General features: G+C 41.2%; 1 protein-coding gene across 1 annotated transcript; it reads right to left on the bottom strand.

Annotated features, from left to right (window-relative positions):
* Positions 1 to 1,788: 1,788 nt before the first annotated feature.
* Positions 1,789 to 10,899, bottom strand: polr1f (RNA polymerase I subunit F). The gene is made up of 5 exons (XM_073055297.1): positions 10,535 to 10,899; positions 7,356 to 7,430; positions 6,881 to 7,022; positions 5,992 to 6,194; positions 1,789 to 3,127 (listed from the first exon to the last, which is right to left on the bottom strand). Exons 1-5 carry the CDS (start codon positions 10,897 to 10,899, stop codon positions 2,725 to 2,727), a joined length of 1,188 nt encoding a protein of 395 aa, XP_072911398.1. The 3' UTR covers positions 1,789 to 2,724.
* Positions 10,900 to 18,295: the final 7,396 nt, after the last annotated feature.

Here is an 18,295-nt window from a genome sequence, read left to right as displayed (position 1 = left end):
CCTCATAAAAAGTACTACGCAATCACCATTAGCAGTTGCTAATCTGTAGAGGGGCAATACACCTCAGGCAGAAGACTGTTACTTCCCAAAATTATTGCAGCCAACACTACGACCACCAAAAGAGCAGAGCTAAACTATTGATAGAAATATTGTCATGCCATATAGACAGCTGCTATTACAACTTTTGCCAAAACTTCCATAAAGTTGTAATTATGTAAACCAGTTACTCCTTCCACCCCACCACCCCCAATTTTACCCCAACAGACATTCAGTTATAACTGCTCCTGGCAATCATTTTTGGACCAATAAAACACCTTCCCTATGTCTCAAATTTCCCAGAATAAGCAGGACCCATCTACATACAAAAGTCAGGATTTAATGGATTAGCAGATATTTCAGTACTGAAAGCTTATATATTGTTTCATCAATTTAAGGATCATGGGTTGTGTACTAGAATAAATCTGCCTTGGCTTTGTAATTGATGCAAATCACCTTTTTTTTTGGATTTCCTCATTCCGTGTTTCCCTGCTCTCCATCTACATACAAATCTCAAAAGATTCCAATTGCTTTTCAATTTTCCATTACTTTATAGTGGATTCAAGGATCTTGTTACTAATATATACTTACTGATACTGACACTCCTTAAATTATGGGTATCATATTTGTCTCCATTATGTCTGTTGGCAACCACCTGATTGTCAGTTCCTCAAATATCTTGCCTAATTTCATTAAGCACTATAGAATAATTGCCATAGTCTAAGGCAACAACATTCCACTGAAATAAAAGCCCAAAATACTGCACTCAGTAGGCAGAGCAGTTTCAGTTTTGATTTTCATTAATTTTAACGAAACCAGGTCACCTACTCTGAACACTTTAGAAAAAAAAATCCAAGTCATGTTAAAAATACCCGGGATTTAGTTAGTTACTTCGTCATGTATACAGCTCTGAAAAATAAAGTGATTCTGCATATAGCTTAGTGATGAGTCTCAGCAAAATAGCATCACTTAATGGACATACTGTTATATATAAGCTGTTATGCATTTATACTTAGTGTTTTTATTATGGTGTTATTTTAAATCTTAATTATTTTGTTGTCCTGCATTGGATCTGAGAAATGATTACATATTCTCCTTTACGTTTGTATACTGTAAAGGACATTTAACAATCTTGAATCTTTAATTCACTCTTGCATTGGTCATTCCAATCGCTGTAATTTTTCCCTACAATTAACAACACAGAATATAGAACAGTACAGGAGTAGGCCTTTCAGCCACGATGTCTGTGCCAATCAGGTGCGAAATTAATTTAAACAAATTTGCTTTGACATGACCCATATTCCTCCATTCCCTGTATTCAATATATTCAGTCCAATGTATTCAACTATGAGCAACACTGCAGCAAGTTCTGTTTGTCTTGTCTTAAAATCTCAGTACATATGGATGCAATCAACAGCAAATGAGGACAGGCCACAATGTACATAACTCAATGATTTCACTGAACATGAAAGAGCATATATAAATAGAGCAAATAACAACACATAATTTCAACCAAGTGTTTAAAAGGACTTTAAAAATAGAGAAGAGAAAGAATTCTCACGTAAAAGTGATTAGAGGTGTAATGAAGATTCCTTTGCTCACTGCAAAGACAAAGGTTAAAAAGATATCCCATGAATATTGGGATGCTGGAGAAAAACAAGATAATTAAACAGATTAATTAAATATTATGTGCAATAATATGAGGCTCAGAATGGTCAAAACTATTGGATAATATGTCAACAAACAGAAGCCACCTCAAACTATTTTTAAAGGGGAAGCTGTAAAATACAGATGATAAATTACTTGTTTTACAGATCATAAATAGACATAATTTAAGGCTACAATGAGGTACTTTTAGAACTTCACTCCAGTTGTAAACTAATATATTGTTTTCTTAATACTTGACTTTAAACTGGCAGTCAAAACTAAGTGTTCTTTTATTTGTAAGAGAAAAAATTACTGCAGTAAAAATATTACAAAGGGCAATCAGTCTGCTTCAGCACAGCATTTTTAACCTTGTACAAGTGAACAGTATAACAATCAGTGAACATCAAACTGCTGGAAATCTGAAATAAAAACTAAGTCAGAATTAGACTGCATCTGTGTAGAGAAGCAGAGTTTACATCTTTAAGGTTAAAGAATCAATCAGAACTGAAGTTCCCTAGATGCTGCCTGACCTGCCAATTGTTTACAGCAATCTTTGATTTTATTATGTGAATGTCACTAATCTGCATGAAAATATGCAGATTTATTCAATTACCAACAAGGCATAGTTCCAATCAATTTATAAATAAATTGGGTTTCACTTGTTTGTAATTGTGAAACCCAATTTGATGCAAGATCACTGTTAAAAGATTAAATCACATTTCTCTGCACAGATGCTGCAGAAAATATTTCCAACATTGTGTTATTTCAGAATCACAGCAGTTAGCTTTTGTAATAGCAAGCAGATGTAATACTCAAGTGATATAATAAGCCCTTGCAAATGTTGACAAATATACAAGAAAGGCAAATATGCAACTGCAAATCAAATAAAAAGTTGCAAATTATGTTATACGACTACATAAACAGTGTTCCATCAAAACTCCTTTTTCTTCAGAATAAAATCACCTTCCTTCCAACATTTTTATTAAGGCGGGAAGTATCTCTGCAGCAGTTTACTCAGGCATTTTATAGATAATAGTTTTTCTAATCATGTTTTCTTCTTTTTTTGCATTTTAATTCTTGTGCACAATTGGTGGTATCTAATTCACTCTCAGAAAATTTTCTTTTCTTTTTAATTGGTTTGCTATATTCATGACAATCACTGGCATCACCTTCATGGATTTCTGTGTCTGTATTTGGTTCCTCAGTCCTTCGCTTTCTCTTTTTGGATTTACTGTCTAAAATCTCTTCAACATTTCCCATTTCATGTTTGTTAAGACTCTTATCCGACTCTGTGCAGCTCACAGTCTGCTTAGCTGTCTCTTCACATTCTTCATCCTTCCATTTTTTCTTTTTCTTCTTTTTCTTCCCAGCTTTACCACCATCTTGCTCAACACAGCCCTCTTCCCGCAGTTCTTCAAAATCTGCACCATATGGTGCCTGCACACTAGGATTTAAAGCAACAAATCACTTAAGTATAAATTAAACAGACAGAGACCAACATTTTTAAGTTTTTGATCACAAGTCAGTTATAAGACAATATGAACACTCATCCAAGTTTTTGAAGTCTCATTGCCTGTGTTCCATAACTAGCACTCGATTCACTGACGCAGATGTTCGATAGTCTGAATGTATGCCTAATACTTTCCATCAGCAGTAATGATATCCATATGGTTAAAGTGGTAACCAAGGGAGGCACCAACAAATTCAAAAGAGTAAGATTGAATCCATTCCGAATGTTGCATTATGTTTGTTAGCATTCAGCTGAGAAAGTGGTGGGGTAGACTTGCTCTTGAAGTTCCAGACAATAGTTCACCATTACTTCAGGGTGGTTAAGCTTCAATGCACTTGGATTTAAAGAACCCGCTGAGTTTTTTTTTTGGCAAAAGTATGGATCAATTTTTAATGATCAATATTTACATATAATTTGTTTTTCTGAACTGGAATTAAATTCCTCAAATATTCATTCTGGGATCTGAATTTGTCTTCTCCTGAAGATGTGTTTTTACACCAAAACTACTACACCACTAACTCTGGTCACCGAATCTCGCCAGTCATTAACAACTGTAATACGTTTATATTTATTGCAGCTTTATTACTTTGGGTAATAAGGTGTACCATAAATGTTTTTATAATCACAATCTCAGTATGAGCAGAAAAGTTATTTATTTTATTTAGAGATACAGCAGGGAGCAGGCCCTTGGGGCCCGACGAGCCACACCACCCAGCAACCTGCCTATTTAACCCTAACCTAATCACATGACAATTTACAATCACCAAATGAACCTACTACAGCAGTAGGTAAGTGAACTGTGGGAGGAAACCACAGCACATGGGAAGAACGTACAAACTTTAAGAGGACACTGGAATTGAACTCCAAGCTGTAACAGTGTCGTGCTAACTGCTACACTACCGTGACGCCCCCAATTAATTCAACATGACTGTTGCACTTACCTGTGCAACCACTAATTGAGTACATATTTTGATATGTCCTCAAAATATCACCAAACATTTAATCAGAACTTAAGAGAGAAGGCTAACCTAACCGGGCATTTATTCAAAGACAACTGACCTCCTTTTCCATTTGTAGTTTGGCTAGCTGCACTCCAGAACTAACTGTACCTCATCCATGCTGTTCCAAAACAGTCATGACACAGACATTTACCCAACAATGTGGGAAAAATGCCCAGGTACATCCTATTCACAAAGAAAACAAAATTAATCTTGCTAATTATCATCCAATCAGTCTACTCTCAGGTGCTGGCAGTCGTACAGAATATTAAGGTGTACAAATCCTTGTGGCCTGCCCTTTATCATAATGGATTGTGGAAAGATAGGGGGAAAAACTGTGGGGCCTCCAGCAGAGACAGCTGTGTCTTCAATAGCCACGGGCGAGGTACTGGAAGACTGGATGAAGATTAATGTTGCACCTTTATTCACTGAAGGGTGGAAGGACAAGCCAGGGATCTACATCTGGTGAGTGCAACATCAGTGGTGGGAAGTTACTGAAAGAGATTCTGAGGTACAGGATCCACCAGCATCTAAAAAGGCAAGGACTGATTAGAGATAGTCAGCAGTTTTTTTTAAAAGAATGTGGTGACCAAGAAGATTGATGTCAGAAGAGCTGTAGACGTTTCCTACATAATGTTAACAAGGTTCCACATGGTAAACTGGCCTGGTAAAGTGAGGATACAGGGCAAGCTACACCATTGGAGACTGAATTGGCCTGATATTAGCAGTCAGAGAGGGGTACTGGAAGTTCATTTTTCAGATTGCCAGGTGCTCTGTTGTTTGTCAAATACATTAACAATTTGAATAAGAATGTGAATGGCATGAGTTGTGGATGACATCAAAATTGGTGGTGTAGTGGACAGTACGATTGTCTAAGGAACTATGTCAATGAAAAACTGGGCCAAGGAACAGCAGATGGAATTTAATTCGGGCAAGTGCAAAATTCTGGATTTTGGGAAGTTAGATGAGGACAGACATACACTGCGAATGGTTGGGCCCTGTTGTTGAACAGAGACAACAAATTCAGTTACTTGAAAGAGGCAACACACTTAGATAGGTGGTGAAGAAGGCACATGGCACAAGTACTTGCCTTTATCAGAAAGGGGACCGAATGCAGGAGTGGGAACATCATGTTACAGCTGTATAAGACTTCAGTGAGAACCAACCCAGAACAGTGTGCGCAATTCTGCTTATCATACTACAGGAAGCATGTGGTTTATCTAGAGGGTTTATCAAAAGGTTCACAAAAGTGTTGCTGGAACTAGAGGACTTGAAGAAAGACTAGACAGACTGGGACTCTTTCCCCTGCATGGAGGCTGAGAGGCGATGACAGAGGTTTATAACAAGATAAGGAGGATGGACAGTCTATTTCCCAGGATAGGGGAGTCTAAAACTAGAACACAAGAGGGAGACCTTATGGATAGGTTTTTCCTCACATAGTAGGTGGTCAGTAGATGGAACAAGCTGTCAAAGGAAGTGGCAGACACGTGTACAATTATAATGTTTAAAAGTCACCTGGAAAGATTCATGGATAGGAAAGACTTAGAAGGATACAACCAAAGAAAGCAAATGGGACTAGCTCAAAAGGCTCGTTGGCATGGACTTTTAACTGAAGGACTTGCTTCCATATTATATAAATACCACTGAAAAGAAAAGTAGGTCAACTAAGATTTCACACAAAGAACTTTCAAACTCAGTGATTAACCCAAGTTCAAAGATCCTTATTTTAGATTGAATCTCAGTCAAAATTTAGATCTATTATTACAAAGTTGCCATTTGCCCATTTTTCCAGGCAGTTACCTTTTATCCAACTGCCCTCGAATGCACAGTACGCCAGCAGCATCAGCATCCAGCTGCAAAACTTCAAACTCGAGAGTATCTCCTACTGTTACTTCAAAGCCTGGCCAGACTCCATTTGCTTGATGTGGCTTGGGAATGGAAGCATTAAAACACCCATGCACCAGGCAACCAATATGACTTGGAGCAACTTTATTCACCGTGCCCTGCAAAAGTTTAATGGACAATTAATCCTTTGTTGCTGTTTACAGATGACAACTACAATACCTTATCTTGAAATTCAAAAATCAGATTAATGTGCTGCAAACCCCATTATACAGGGATAAGTGAAATGGTGTGTGACTTTAAGCAGCTTCTGAAACATTAAGTTTGACACTAGTCTAGCCCTATCTGGTGAAAAGGGGTGGTTTCCCCATCACACAGCAATGTATCATGTGTTTTTTTTTGTTTTGCTTCAGACTATTCCAAGACATGTGCATTCGCATTGACAAACTAGATCAAAATTCATTCACAGATTAATTCCAATTTCCACTTACGAAACTTCCCTTGGACCCTACTGCAAACTCCATAACACTGCCACCAATTCCACTCTGTTCCCCACCTAATCTCTCAGATAAAACAAGAACATTCACAATACTCACATGTTTTCAACCCCAGGCTGAGCATCCAATGACATAAACTTAATTGTACCATGAGAACAATGCCAGCTACAGCCTTTCGGTAGCTAAAACCTCCTATCATATCCTTGTGACTTCCTCAGCATTAACTAATCTTCCACTCTATTCATAACATCTACTTTCTCAAGACCTACACATTTGTCCATTTCTAACATTCTTCTTCTTCTTCTCTACATATTCCCTTCTAAAGCTTTTCTCAATACACTAGAACTTACCACCAGCTTTTGTCCAATGTTGGGCCTGAAGATAACAAAGTCAGCTTCAATGTTGATATGTATATATCCTTGGTCATCAAAGATGTCACCTAACTCACCAATTAATCTGATCTTGTTGTATGCAACTGGGACACCCTGCAGACTAAAAGAAAGTGCTGGAGGTTACAAAATTATTCCAATAGAATTTGCTAGGAAGATTTTAATAAACAGCAGCAAGAATTCAGATGTTCCTAAAAGATGATTGAATAAAAACTGTACTTCAATCTGAACAAGCAGCACCTTATCGTATAAAAAAATCTCAAGATGCTGCTGGAAGCATTTTACATGCCTGTTATAGTAAATCATAAGAAATGAAGTGAAGATGCCGCACTTTAGACTATAAACTATTTTTTCTTCAATGATAATGCTCAACCAGCCTGAACTTGAAAAGATTAAATAGAAAATCAGTCTCAGTTTAAACTTGCCCTCAGCTTACCCAGTATGAGTTTCACCAGTTTTAGCTGGGTCATCAAATACATCTTCTGGGACAAAGGAACAGCACTGGTGGGATCTGTGGAAGTAACCACAGGTCATGATGTTGTCGCCATTGCAAATTTTTCTCCCCCCCCACCAAATAAAACATGTTTTTCCCTCTCAAGGGGCAGTCCTGATTCCCAGGCAAGTGCAGCGCATGCTCCCTTCACGGGATGAGGAAGAGCCACTGCAGATGAATCTGTAAAACCTATAAATTGGCTTTAATTAGCAGAACTGACTCCCCGCTCAAGCAGGAGTATGTGTACCCCTGATGTTATCTGCTATGTGCAGTTAACTTGATACGGAATGGAAACAATTGTTTGGCACCTCAACTACAAAGCCAGATCTAATCACCAGTTAATCAAAGCTATGAATGATAAAATCATGCCATCAATTAATTTTATTTTTCTCTGCTTGCAGTTGCTCTATGGGGCACATCAATATGAGAAGGATGGAGGGATTGTGTAGGTAGGAGGTATTTGTTTTTTAGGGTTTTTGATTACTTTTTAACTGGTTCGGCACAGCAGTGTGGGCCGAAGGGCCTGTTCCTGTGCTGTATTCTTCTATCTTTATTCAAGGTTCAGAAAAGATCAGAAATTGCACAAGTGCATGGGACTTTAGCCCAAGACAATGGTCCTGCCTTCTAATTAACACTATGTACCAATTTTAGTATGTTTTGCATCATTTGGCCATTTTGTGTCTGTATTTTTCACCTACAATTACCTAAGACAGGTCCAGATTTGAATAAATAAAATTAAATGGAAAAGCAACAGCTGATCAAGATACAGAGCAATGAACCCCCACTTAGTGATTTCATAAAGCCCTCAAGTACCATTATCAACGCAGAGCTTCTAAACTGGAGTCTATTTGGTAAAGCAAAGAATGGAACAGATGACATATCCACAAGATGCCACAAACAGTGCTGGACCTATAATGACAGGACGCTAACGATAGGGACCCAGGAAAGCAGCCTGTTTAAGGAGACTGGGTAGCAAAGAAGCTATTTAGCATGCTGACCTTCATCACTCAGGCCATCAAGTTTAGCAGTAAGGGCATCAGGCTGCAGTTATACAAAACACACGTCGAGTAATGTACAGTTTTGGTCATGCTTATAGGAAAGACAGTGGCAAACTGGAGAAGGTGCAGAAGAGATTTTTGGGGATGCTGCGTGGACTTGACAATCTGAGTTATAGGAAGAGATTTGTCTGAGGGGGTAACATTTTTAAAAAGAGGGCAGTTAAAAGAGGAGGTCAAAGTGGAAGTAACTGCAACATTTCAGAGACATTTGGATAGGGACATAGAAGGGAAAGGCTTGGAGAGTTATGGTCCAAACACAGGCAATGAGAACTAACAGGGAGGATGCTGTGATCAGAATGGACCAGTTGGGCTGAAGGGTCTGTTTCCACACAGTGTTACTCTACAATAATCAGAGAACAGAGGCGGTGCAGAGGAGGTTCACAGGTTGATTTCAGAGCTGGTGGCGTTAGACCACGAGGAGAGACTGAGTCGCCAGGAATGGCTCTCACTGGAATTCAGGAGAATGAGAGGAGATCTTATAGAAATATACAAAATATAAGAAAGGATAGATAAGATAAAGGCAGTAAGTTGTTTCCACTGGTAGGTGAGACTAGAACTAGGGGACAAAGCCTCAAGATTCAGGGGAGTAGATTTAGGACGGAGATGAGGAGGAACTGCTTTCCTCAGACAGAAGTGAGTGTGCAGATTTAAGAATATTTTGGATAGATTTTTGCATTGTAGGGGAATTAAGGGTTATAGGGAAAAGGCAGGTAGGTGAAGACGAGTCCATGGCCAGGTCAGCCATGATCTTATTGAACGGCTGAGCAAGCTTGATGGGCCAGAGGGCCTACTCCTGCTCCTATTTCTTGTATTCTTATGAACCCCAAACTATAGCCCCACACTCAAATCCCAGATCCTCACAACAGCATTTGCACCTGGCCATGCAGATGACCACCCAACTCCACAGACCCCAACCCTAACTACACTGCAAGCTACATACTCAGGTGGTGTACCTAGGTGCTGCCCACTATACCTGTGTTCTGGCCTCACCCCATTCATACCATCAATAAACTTCTCAATCTGCATCCCTGATTTCTGTCCCCACCTGATCAACCAGATCATCAACTCCCTGTCACACCTTGACCCTAATATCCTGTCACCCTATCCTCATCCTAGTTCACTTTCCCTATCCCAATTCATTTTTTTCGAGATTCTCCAGGATATTGCCTGGATTGAGGATTTTAATTCCAGTGAAAGGTTGAACAAAGGAGGCCAAGGGATGTCCTGATAGAAACAGCCAAAACAAGAGCCATGGGTACTCAGTTTTTTCCGCATGGCAAGGGTGTCAAAAACAAAACAGCATAGCTTTAAAACAAGAAGTTGTAAAGGCAACCCTAACCCCCACAGAAAAAAAGTGGGAGATTTGGAATTTGCTGACTGAGGAATTAGTGGAATCAGAAACAATCACAATATTTAAGAGGCCTTGAGACAGACACTTGAATAGACAAGGCATTGAACGATATGGTTCTACTGATGGCAAACTGGATGGTCCAGAAAGGCAAAACAGTTGAGCAAGGATATGATTGGCAAAAGAGCCCATTTCTGGGCCATACAACTGATTCTTTCCACACCCCCTAACTCTTCTCCTACCAATCGTCCTACAGACCCTTCCCCCTCCCCCAGCCACCCCTTTCCCCTCTCCCCCAGTAACCCTTTCCCCTCACCCCTTCCCCAGCAACCCCTTCCCCCCTACCCTGCCACCCCTTTCCCCTCTCCCCCAGTAACCCTTTCCCCTCTCCCCCAGTAACCCTTTCCCCTCACCCCTTCCCCCTACCCTGCCACCCCTTTCCCCTCTCCCCCAGTAACCCTTTCCCCTCTCCCCCAGTAACCCTTTCCCCTCACCCCTTCCCCCTACCCTGCCACCCCTTTCCCCTCTCCCCCAGTAACCCTTTCCCCTCACCCTTTCCCCCTCCCCTGCCACCCCTTTCCCCTCATCCCTTTCCCCCTCCCCTGCCACCCCTTTCCCCTCACCCCCCTCCCCTGCCACCCCTTCCCCCTCTCCTCCAGACACCCCTTTCTCCTGCCACCCCTTCCCCTCACCCCGACCACCCATTTCCTCCCCACCTCTCTGAGAAGCGGAACAGCTCGGTTTTCAGTTGGCGCTCGATGCCGCTCCGCTTGCGGTTCAAGTAAAGCGGGCAGAGGGCGAGGTGTCGGCGGCAGGTGTCCAACACCAAGCAGGAGTGTGGGCTCTGGATGAGGGAACAGGCATCGGTGAAGGAAAGCGAAGCTCCAGATGCCAGTGACGGCGAGGCAGCCACAGCCGAGGTAGCCATGCCGTGAGATACCGTAAATCTGAACAGGCAGCACGTTGTCGTAAAATCTCCGGAACGGCTTCCGGTCTGGCTCGGCCAGCAGGTGGCGCTGCTGCGGTACCGGTTGGCCTCGGCAGGTGGCGCTGCTGCACGGGTAGCGTTGGCTCCGCCCATTGGAGAAGGAATGAGAGTTTTGGTTCCAGAAACTGTCTCCGAATTAGGGGTGATTGGAGAGCGCTGTTTCCGATCAAAGAGTGGAGAATCTTTACTTGAATTTCCTTAATATTCAGATGCAACACACAACAAGATAAACACGAGAAATTCTGCAGATACTGGAAATCCAAAACAACACACGCAAAATGCTGGAGGAACACAGCATCTATGGAAATTAATAAACAGTCAAAGTTTCGGAACCCTCTTCTTTGGGACTGGAACGAAGGGGGAGATGCAAGACTAAGAAGATGGGGGGAGGGAGAGGAGGACAAGCTGGTAGGTGATAAAGTGAAACCAACTGGAGGGGGAGGGGGAATTAAGTAAAAATCTGAGAGGTGATAAGTGAAAAAGGCAAAGGGCTGGAGAGAATCTGATTCATGGACTCAGCGATAAGGTTAGAGACTGAAATAAGAAAGGCCCAGGTAAATAAAGAATCAGTAGTTGCAGTGTTTTTTGACATTGAAAAAGTCTATGATATGATGTGGAAGGAAGGATTATTAATTAAACTGCACAAGATGGGGGTTGGGGGAGAGTTTTTAATTGGATTAAAGATTTTTTGTTTGGTAGAAAAATTCAAGTTCGGATTGGATCAGAATTATCAAAACAGTACATAGTGGGAAATGGCACACCTCAGGGTAGTGTGATTAGCCCGTTACTTTTCATCATTATGATCAATGATGTCTTCACAAAGGTACCAGTACAAAGGTACAAAGGTAGGTCACTGTTTGCGGATGATGGGGCCTTGTGGAAAAGAGGCAGGAACAGGGAGCATATAATCAGGAAACTACAAGGAGCAATTGATGAAGTGGTAGAGTGGGATTATGATTGGGGATGTAGATTTTCAGTGGAAAAAACTCAAACTGTATTTTTCACTAGGAAAAGAAGTAGGGAAGAAGTTAAGGATGTATGGGATTGAATTAGAAAGGGTTGGACCATTTAAATTTCTGGGAGTTATATTTGATTCACGATTAACATGGGCAGACCATATCAGGAAAGTTGAGAAATGTAAAAAAGTAATAAACGTGATGAGATGTTTGACTGGTAGGGAATGGGGAGCAAGTTGTTCAGCATTCAAGAGAATGTATGTGGCTTTAGTAAGATCTGTGTTGGATTATGGAAGTGTAGCATATGGATCAGCAGCTAGGTCTCTTATAAGGAAATGGGATGTGATTCAGGCTCAGGTGTTGAGAGTGTGCAGTGGGGCTTTTAAAACATCACCAGTGTCAGCCCTGCAGGTAGAAATGGGAATAATGCCTTTGGAATTAAGAAGGATGCAATTGATGGCAAACTACTGGGTTAATTTGCAGGGACACAATGATTCTCACCCTGCTAAAGGAGTGTTGCAGGAGTCCTGGGAAAATGGGAGGTTTCAGAGGGAAAACTTTAGTCTGGTAGGGAATGATATTGCTAGATCATGTGAAGTGTTTGATCTAAGGATAAGTCCTTCAGTAGTTTATCCGGTTGTAACTCCATGGAAGCTGGTATGGCCTGACGTAGACTGGCATTTGTTAGAGGTAAAAAGGAAAGGAAAGTATAAAACTGATTTGGTAAGTGCATTTAACTGTCATGTGATGGAAAAGTATAGTGATTATACTCAGGTCTATACAGATGGTGCTAAGGAACCTGAGACAGGAGTGACAGGGTTTGGGGTGGCTATACCAGCAAAAGCAATTGCAATCAGCAGAAGAACATCTGATAAGTTAGCGGTGTATACAGTGGAGATGATGGCAGTGTTGGTTGTGTTGTGTTGGGTGGAGAAAACTAAACTAGTCAAAGCGTTGATATGCTCAGATTCACTTCAGTACTAACAAGTTTAAGGTCTTCTCACTCAAACAGCCGGCAAGATGTACTTCATGAAGTCCTTCAGTCAGTCACAAGAGTTGCAAATCAGGGAGGTCAGGTTAAATTTCTATGGGTTCCAGCTCATGTAGGGGTAAAGGGCAATGAAAGGGTGAATGAGTTGGCAAAGAGGGCAATAAAGAAAGAAAATATAGAAATGCACATTAGTATCAGTAAAGCAGAGGTTAAATGTGTAATCTGGGAAAAAATTAACCAAATGTGGCAAGAAAGATGGGACAGGGAGGGGAAAGGGAGGCATTTATATCAAATACAAAAAATTGTTGCAGGTACTAGGGTAGGAAGTAGATACAGAAGAGCGGTAATTGTGTGAACTAGGTTAAGGCTGGGGCACTGTGCACTAAACCAAACATTGACATTGATAAGGAAACACCAGACAGGATTGTGTGAGGAAAGTCAGGAAGAGGAGTCAGTAGAGCATGTAGTTCTGAGTTGCAGGAAGTATGGGATACAGAGAGAGATGATGAGAATTAATCTAAGGGAATTGGGGGTGCAGGAATTCACATTAAAAGGGTTGCTGGGCATGGGTGAGAGAACACAGGTCAGGGTATTTTTAGCTTTCTTAAGGGATACAGGGGTTTTTTATAGGATATGATGGATAAACAGAAATAGGGTACTAGGATGGGGAGGATAAAGTGTAGGTTAGGGTATGTGTATGTGTGCGATTGGGTGAAGGGATTTAGAATGTGAGTCCATCGCATACTCTGGAACAGAAGGTGGTGGTAATGCACTATTAAGCTGGGTGCCAACCGCCGTAAAACAAGATGGAGAGAGAGAGAGAGAGAATCTGATTGGAGAGGAGAGTGGACCATGGGAGAAAGGGAGGGAGGAGGGACACCAGATGAAGGTGATAGGGAGGTGAGGATAGGGAAGAGGCTAAAGTGGGGAAATGAAGAGGGGGAGGGGAGAAGTTACCAAAAGTTGGAGAATGTTCAATGTTTATGCCATTAGGTTGGAGGCTATCCAGACGGAATGTAAGGCGTTACTCCTCCAGCCTCGGAGTAGCCTCATTGTGGCAGAAGAGGAGGCCATGGATGGACATGTGGGAACAGGAACGGGAATGCCACCAGGAAATTACGCTTTTTGTAGATGGAGCTGAAGTGCTCGACAAAGCAGTTTCCCAGTCTCTGGATGGCTGAATGAATTCAGTAACTTAGCTACCATAGCCTCGCAAAAGATGAAAAAGTTTAATGTTATAGAGTCATACGTCATAGAAACCGGCCTTTTGGCCCAACTCAGCCATGGCAGCTGTGTTGCCCCGTGAGCTAGTCTGTGTAGCTATCTAAACCCACCCAATCTATGTACATATCTAGATAGTTTTTAAACATTGCTCATGTACCCAGTTTAACCACTATTTCTGGCAGCTCATTCCAATTATGCACCACCCTTTGAGTGAAGGAACACCTATGCCTGATTTCCTCTATATATCTCTCACCTCTGATCTTAAATCTATGCCCTCTTGTTTAATCTTGCACATCCTCCCAGGGGAAAATAAAACTTTCCATACCCCTCATCATATATACTTCGATCAGGTCACCCCTCAGCATCTTGCATTCTAGGGAATAAGCTCCTAGTCTACACAACCTTTCCATGTAACTCAGACTTCCAAGTTTCATCCTGATAAATTATCCTCAGATTTATCCTGATAAATCTTTGAAACATTCTTTCTAGTTTAATATCAGCCTTCCTATGATAAAGTGACTAAAACTGTACCAATACTCTTGGTGCTGTCATGATTCCGGTTGGCTGTTCCCCTTTAATGCTCCTTTCTCCTTGATTATGCCCTAATTTCATTAATTAGATCTCCAGTTGCTGCTAGTTTACTCAATCACAGTACACCTGGTTTTCATCAGAAACTGTGAAATAAGTACGATGGCATCACTATCACAGGTTGCCAGTTTGTTGGTGTATTGCCATGTGATAACTTTGTTTCTCGACTTCTTAGAACCGTTTGTTCCAAGTTCAGCTCAGTTTCAAGATATTCCATGAAAACCGTGTCAAGACTCTATATCAGAGCTCTGTGTCAAGATTCCTCCTGTTTGCTGTTCAACATTCATGTCTGCGCCAGCATCCCCAACTCAATCTCCGTGCCCGTGTCCGTGACGGGAAATCTTGAGAGACGCACACAAAATGACGGAGGAACTCAGCATTTACGAAGGGTAATAAATAGTCAATGTTTCGGGCTGAGACCCATCATTAGGACTGGAAAGGAATGGGGTTGAAAGCAGAATAATTAGGTGGAGGAAGGGGAAGGAGCACAAGCTGGCAGTTGACAGGTGAGCAGGTGAAGGGGAAGGTGATGGGTGAGGAAGGGAGATGAAGTAAGAAGCTGGGAGGTGATAGTGGAAGAGGTTGAAAGTTGACGAAGAAGTAATTAGGAGAAGCTAGTGGACCATGGGAGAAAGCAAAATTGTATGGGCATCTTCTTTGGCCCTCAGAGTCACTGACCTGTAGTTTCCTGGCTTGCTTTTGCTACCGTTTTTAAACAATGGTACCACATTAGCTATTCTCCAGTCTTTCAGAAACACACCTGTGGCCAGAGATAAAGCAAAAATCTCTGCAACAGCCTCTGCAATTTCTTCTCCAGCTCCAAGAAGGTTCAGGAAATTATTACCCCTCAACGATTGTGATCTTGAACCTGAGGGGATAGTTTCACTCAACTTCACTTGCCCCATCACTGAACTGTTCCCACAACCTATAGACTCATCTTCAAGGACTCTTCATCTTAGTTTCAAAATTTATTGCTTATTTATCTATTATTATTATTTTTCTTTTTGTATTTGCACACTTTGTTGTCTTTTGCACTCTATTTGTCGACCCTGTTGGTGTGCTCTTTCATTGATGCTATTATGGTGATGAAAATGACTCTTAACTGGTGACAAATATGTATTTTGATTATAAAGTTACTTCATAGATCCCACCACTCATTTCCCCGATTTCCTTAACGTCCATTATTTTCTCTACAGTTAAAACTAAAGAGAAATATTCATTAAATATCTCACCCATTTCCTTCGGTTCCTCACACAGAAAGCCTTGTTGGAATTTTGTAAGCTTCAATGAGATTTCCTCTCGTCCTTCTGCTCTAGAGAATACAGGCCTCGTCTACACAATCTAATATAGAAATGCCCCACCTTTCTGGTCTAGAGAATACAGACCTAGTCTACACAATCTAATATAGAAACATCCCACCTTTCTGGTCTAGAGAATACAGGCTTCGTCTACACAATCTAATATAGAAACACCCCACCTTTCTGGTCTAGAGAATACAGGCCTAGTCTATACAATCTAATATAGAAATGCCCCACCTTTCTGGTCTAGAGAATACAGACCTAGTCTACACAATCTAATATAGAAACATCCCACCTTTCTGGTCTGGAGAATACAGGCCTAGTCTACACAATCTAATATAGAAATGCCCCACCTTTCTGGTCTAGAGAATACAGACCTAGTCTACACAATCTAATATAGAAACATCCCACCTTTCTGGTCTAGAGAATACAGGCTTCGTCTACACAATCTAATATAGAAACATCCCACCTTTCTGGTCTAGAGAATACAGGCCTAGTCTACACAATCTAATATAGAAACATCCCACCTTTCTGGTCTGGAGAATACAGGCCTAGTCTACACAATCTAATATAGAAACACCCCACCTTTCTGGTCTGGAGAATACAGGCCTAGTCTATACAATCTAATATAGAAACATCCCCACCTTTCTGGTCTGGAGAATACAGGCCTAGTCTACACAACCTAATATAGAAACACCCCACCTTTCTGGTCTAGAGAATACAGACTTCGTCTACACAATCTAATATAGAAACACCCCACCTTTCTGGTCTAGAGAATACAGGCCTAGTCTATGCAATCTAGAAACATAGAAAATAGGTGCTGGAATAAGCCATTTGGCCCTTCGAGCCTGCACCGCCATTCAGTATGATCATGGCTGATCATCCAACTCAGAACCCTGTACCTGCTTTCTCTCTATACCCCCTGATCCCTTTAGCCACAAGGGCCATATCTAACTTCCTCTTAAATATAGCCAATGAACCGGCCTCAACTGTTTCCTGTGGCAGAGAATTCCACAGATTCACCACTCTCTGTGTGAAGAAGTTTTTCCTCATCTCGGTCCTAAAAGGCTTCCCCTTTATCCTTAAACTGTGACCCCTCGTTCTGGACTTCCCCAACATCGGAAACAATCTTCCTGCATCTAGCCTGTCCAATCCTTTTAGAATTTTATATGTTTCAATAAGATCCCCCCTCAATCTTCTAAATTCCAGTGAGTATAAGCCTAGTCGATCCAGTCTTTCTTCATATGAAAGTCCTGCCATCCCAGGAATCAATCTGGTGAACCTTCTCTGTACTCCCTCTATGGCAAGAATGTCTTTCCTCAGATTAGGGGACCAAAACTGCACACAATATTCTAGGTGCGGTCTCACCAAGGCCTTGTACAACTGCAGTAGAACCTCCCTGCTCCTGTACTCAAATCCTTTTGCTATGAATGCCAACATACCATTTGCCTTTTTCACCACCTGCTGTACCTGCATGCCCACCTTCAATGACTGGTGTACAATGACACCCAGGTCTCATTACACCTCCCTTTTCCTAATCGGCCACCATTCAGATAATAATCTGTTTTCCTGTTCTTGCAACCAAAGTGGATAACCTCACATTTATCCACATTAAATTGCATCTACCATGAATTTGCCCACTCACCTAACCTATCCAAGTCACCCTGCATCCTCTTAGCATCCACACAGCTAACACCGCCGCCCAGCTTCATGTCATCCGCAAACTTGGAGATGCTGCATTTAATTCCCTCGTCTAAATCATTAATATATATTGTAAACAACTGTGGTCCCAGCACCGAGCCTTGCGGTACCTTACTATTTCTGGAAGATTATTTATGTCCTCCTCAGTGAAGACAGAACCAAAGTAGTTATTCAATTGGTCTGCCATGTCTTTTTTCCCTATGATCAATTCACCTGTTTCTGACTGTAAAGGACCTACATTTGTCTTGACCAATCTTTTTCTTTTCACGTATCAATAAAAGCTTTTACAGTCAGTTTTTATGTTCCCTGCCAGCTTTCTATTATAGAAACACCCCACCCTTCTGGTCTAGAGAATACAGGCCTCGTCTACACAATCTAATATAGAAACATCCCACCCTTCTGGTCTAGAGAATACAGGCCTCGTCTACACAATCTAATATAGAAACATCCCCACCTTCTGGTCTAGAGAATACAGGCCTAGTCTACACAATCTAATATAGAAACACCTCCACCTTTCTGGTCTAGAGAATACAGGCCTAGTCTATACAATCTAATACAGAAACATCCCCATCTTTCTGGTGAAATTTCCACTGTAGTTCCTCCAAGACATGTATTTTTTTAGATAAGATCAAAACTGTACAGAACAAACCCATATATAATTGAAGTACATCTTTATTCCTATACTTATTCTATACTCAGAGCTTCACATAATAGAATCCAATATACCATTT

This window comes from Hemitrygon akajei, chromosome 8, assembly GCF_048418815.1.
Source record: "Hemitrygon akajei chromosome 8, sHemAka1.3, whole genome shotgun sequence".
NCBI classification, from domain to species: Eukaryota; Metazoa; Chordata; class Chondrichthyes; order Myliobatiformes; family Dasyatidae; genus Hemitrygon; species Hemitrygon akajei.
The sequence above is the reverse complement of the archived record's forward strand: the minus strand, read 5'-3'. Positions and strand labels throughout refer to the sequence as shown.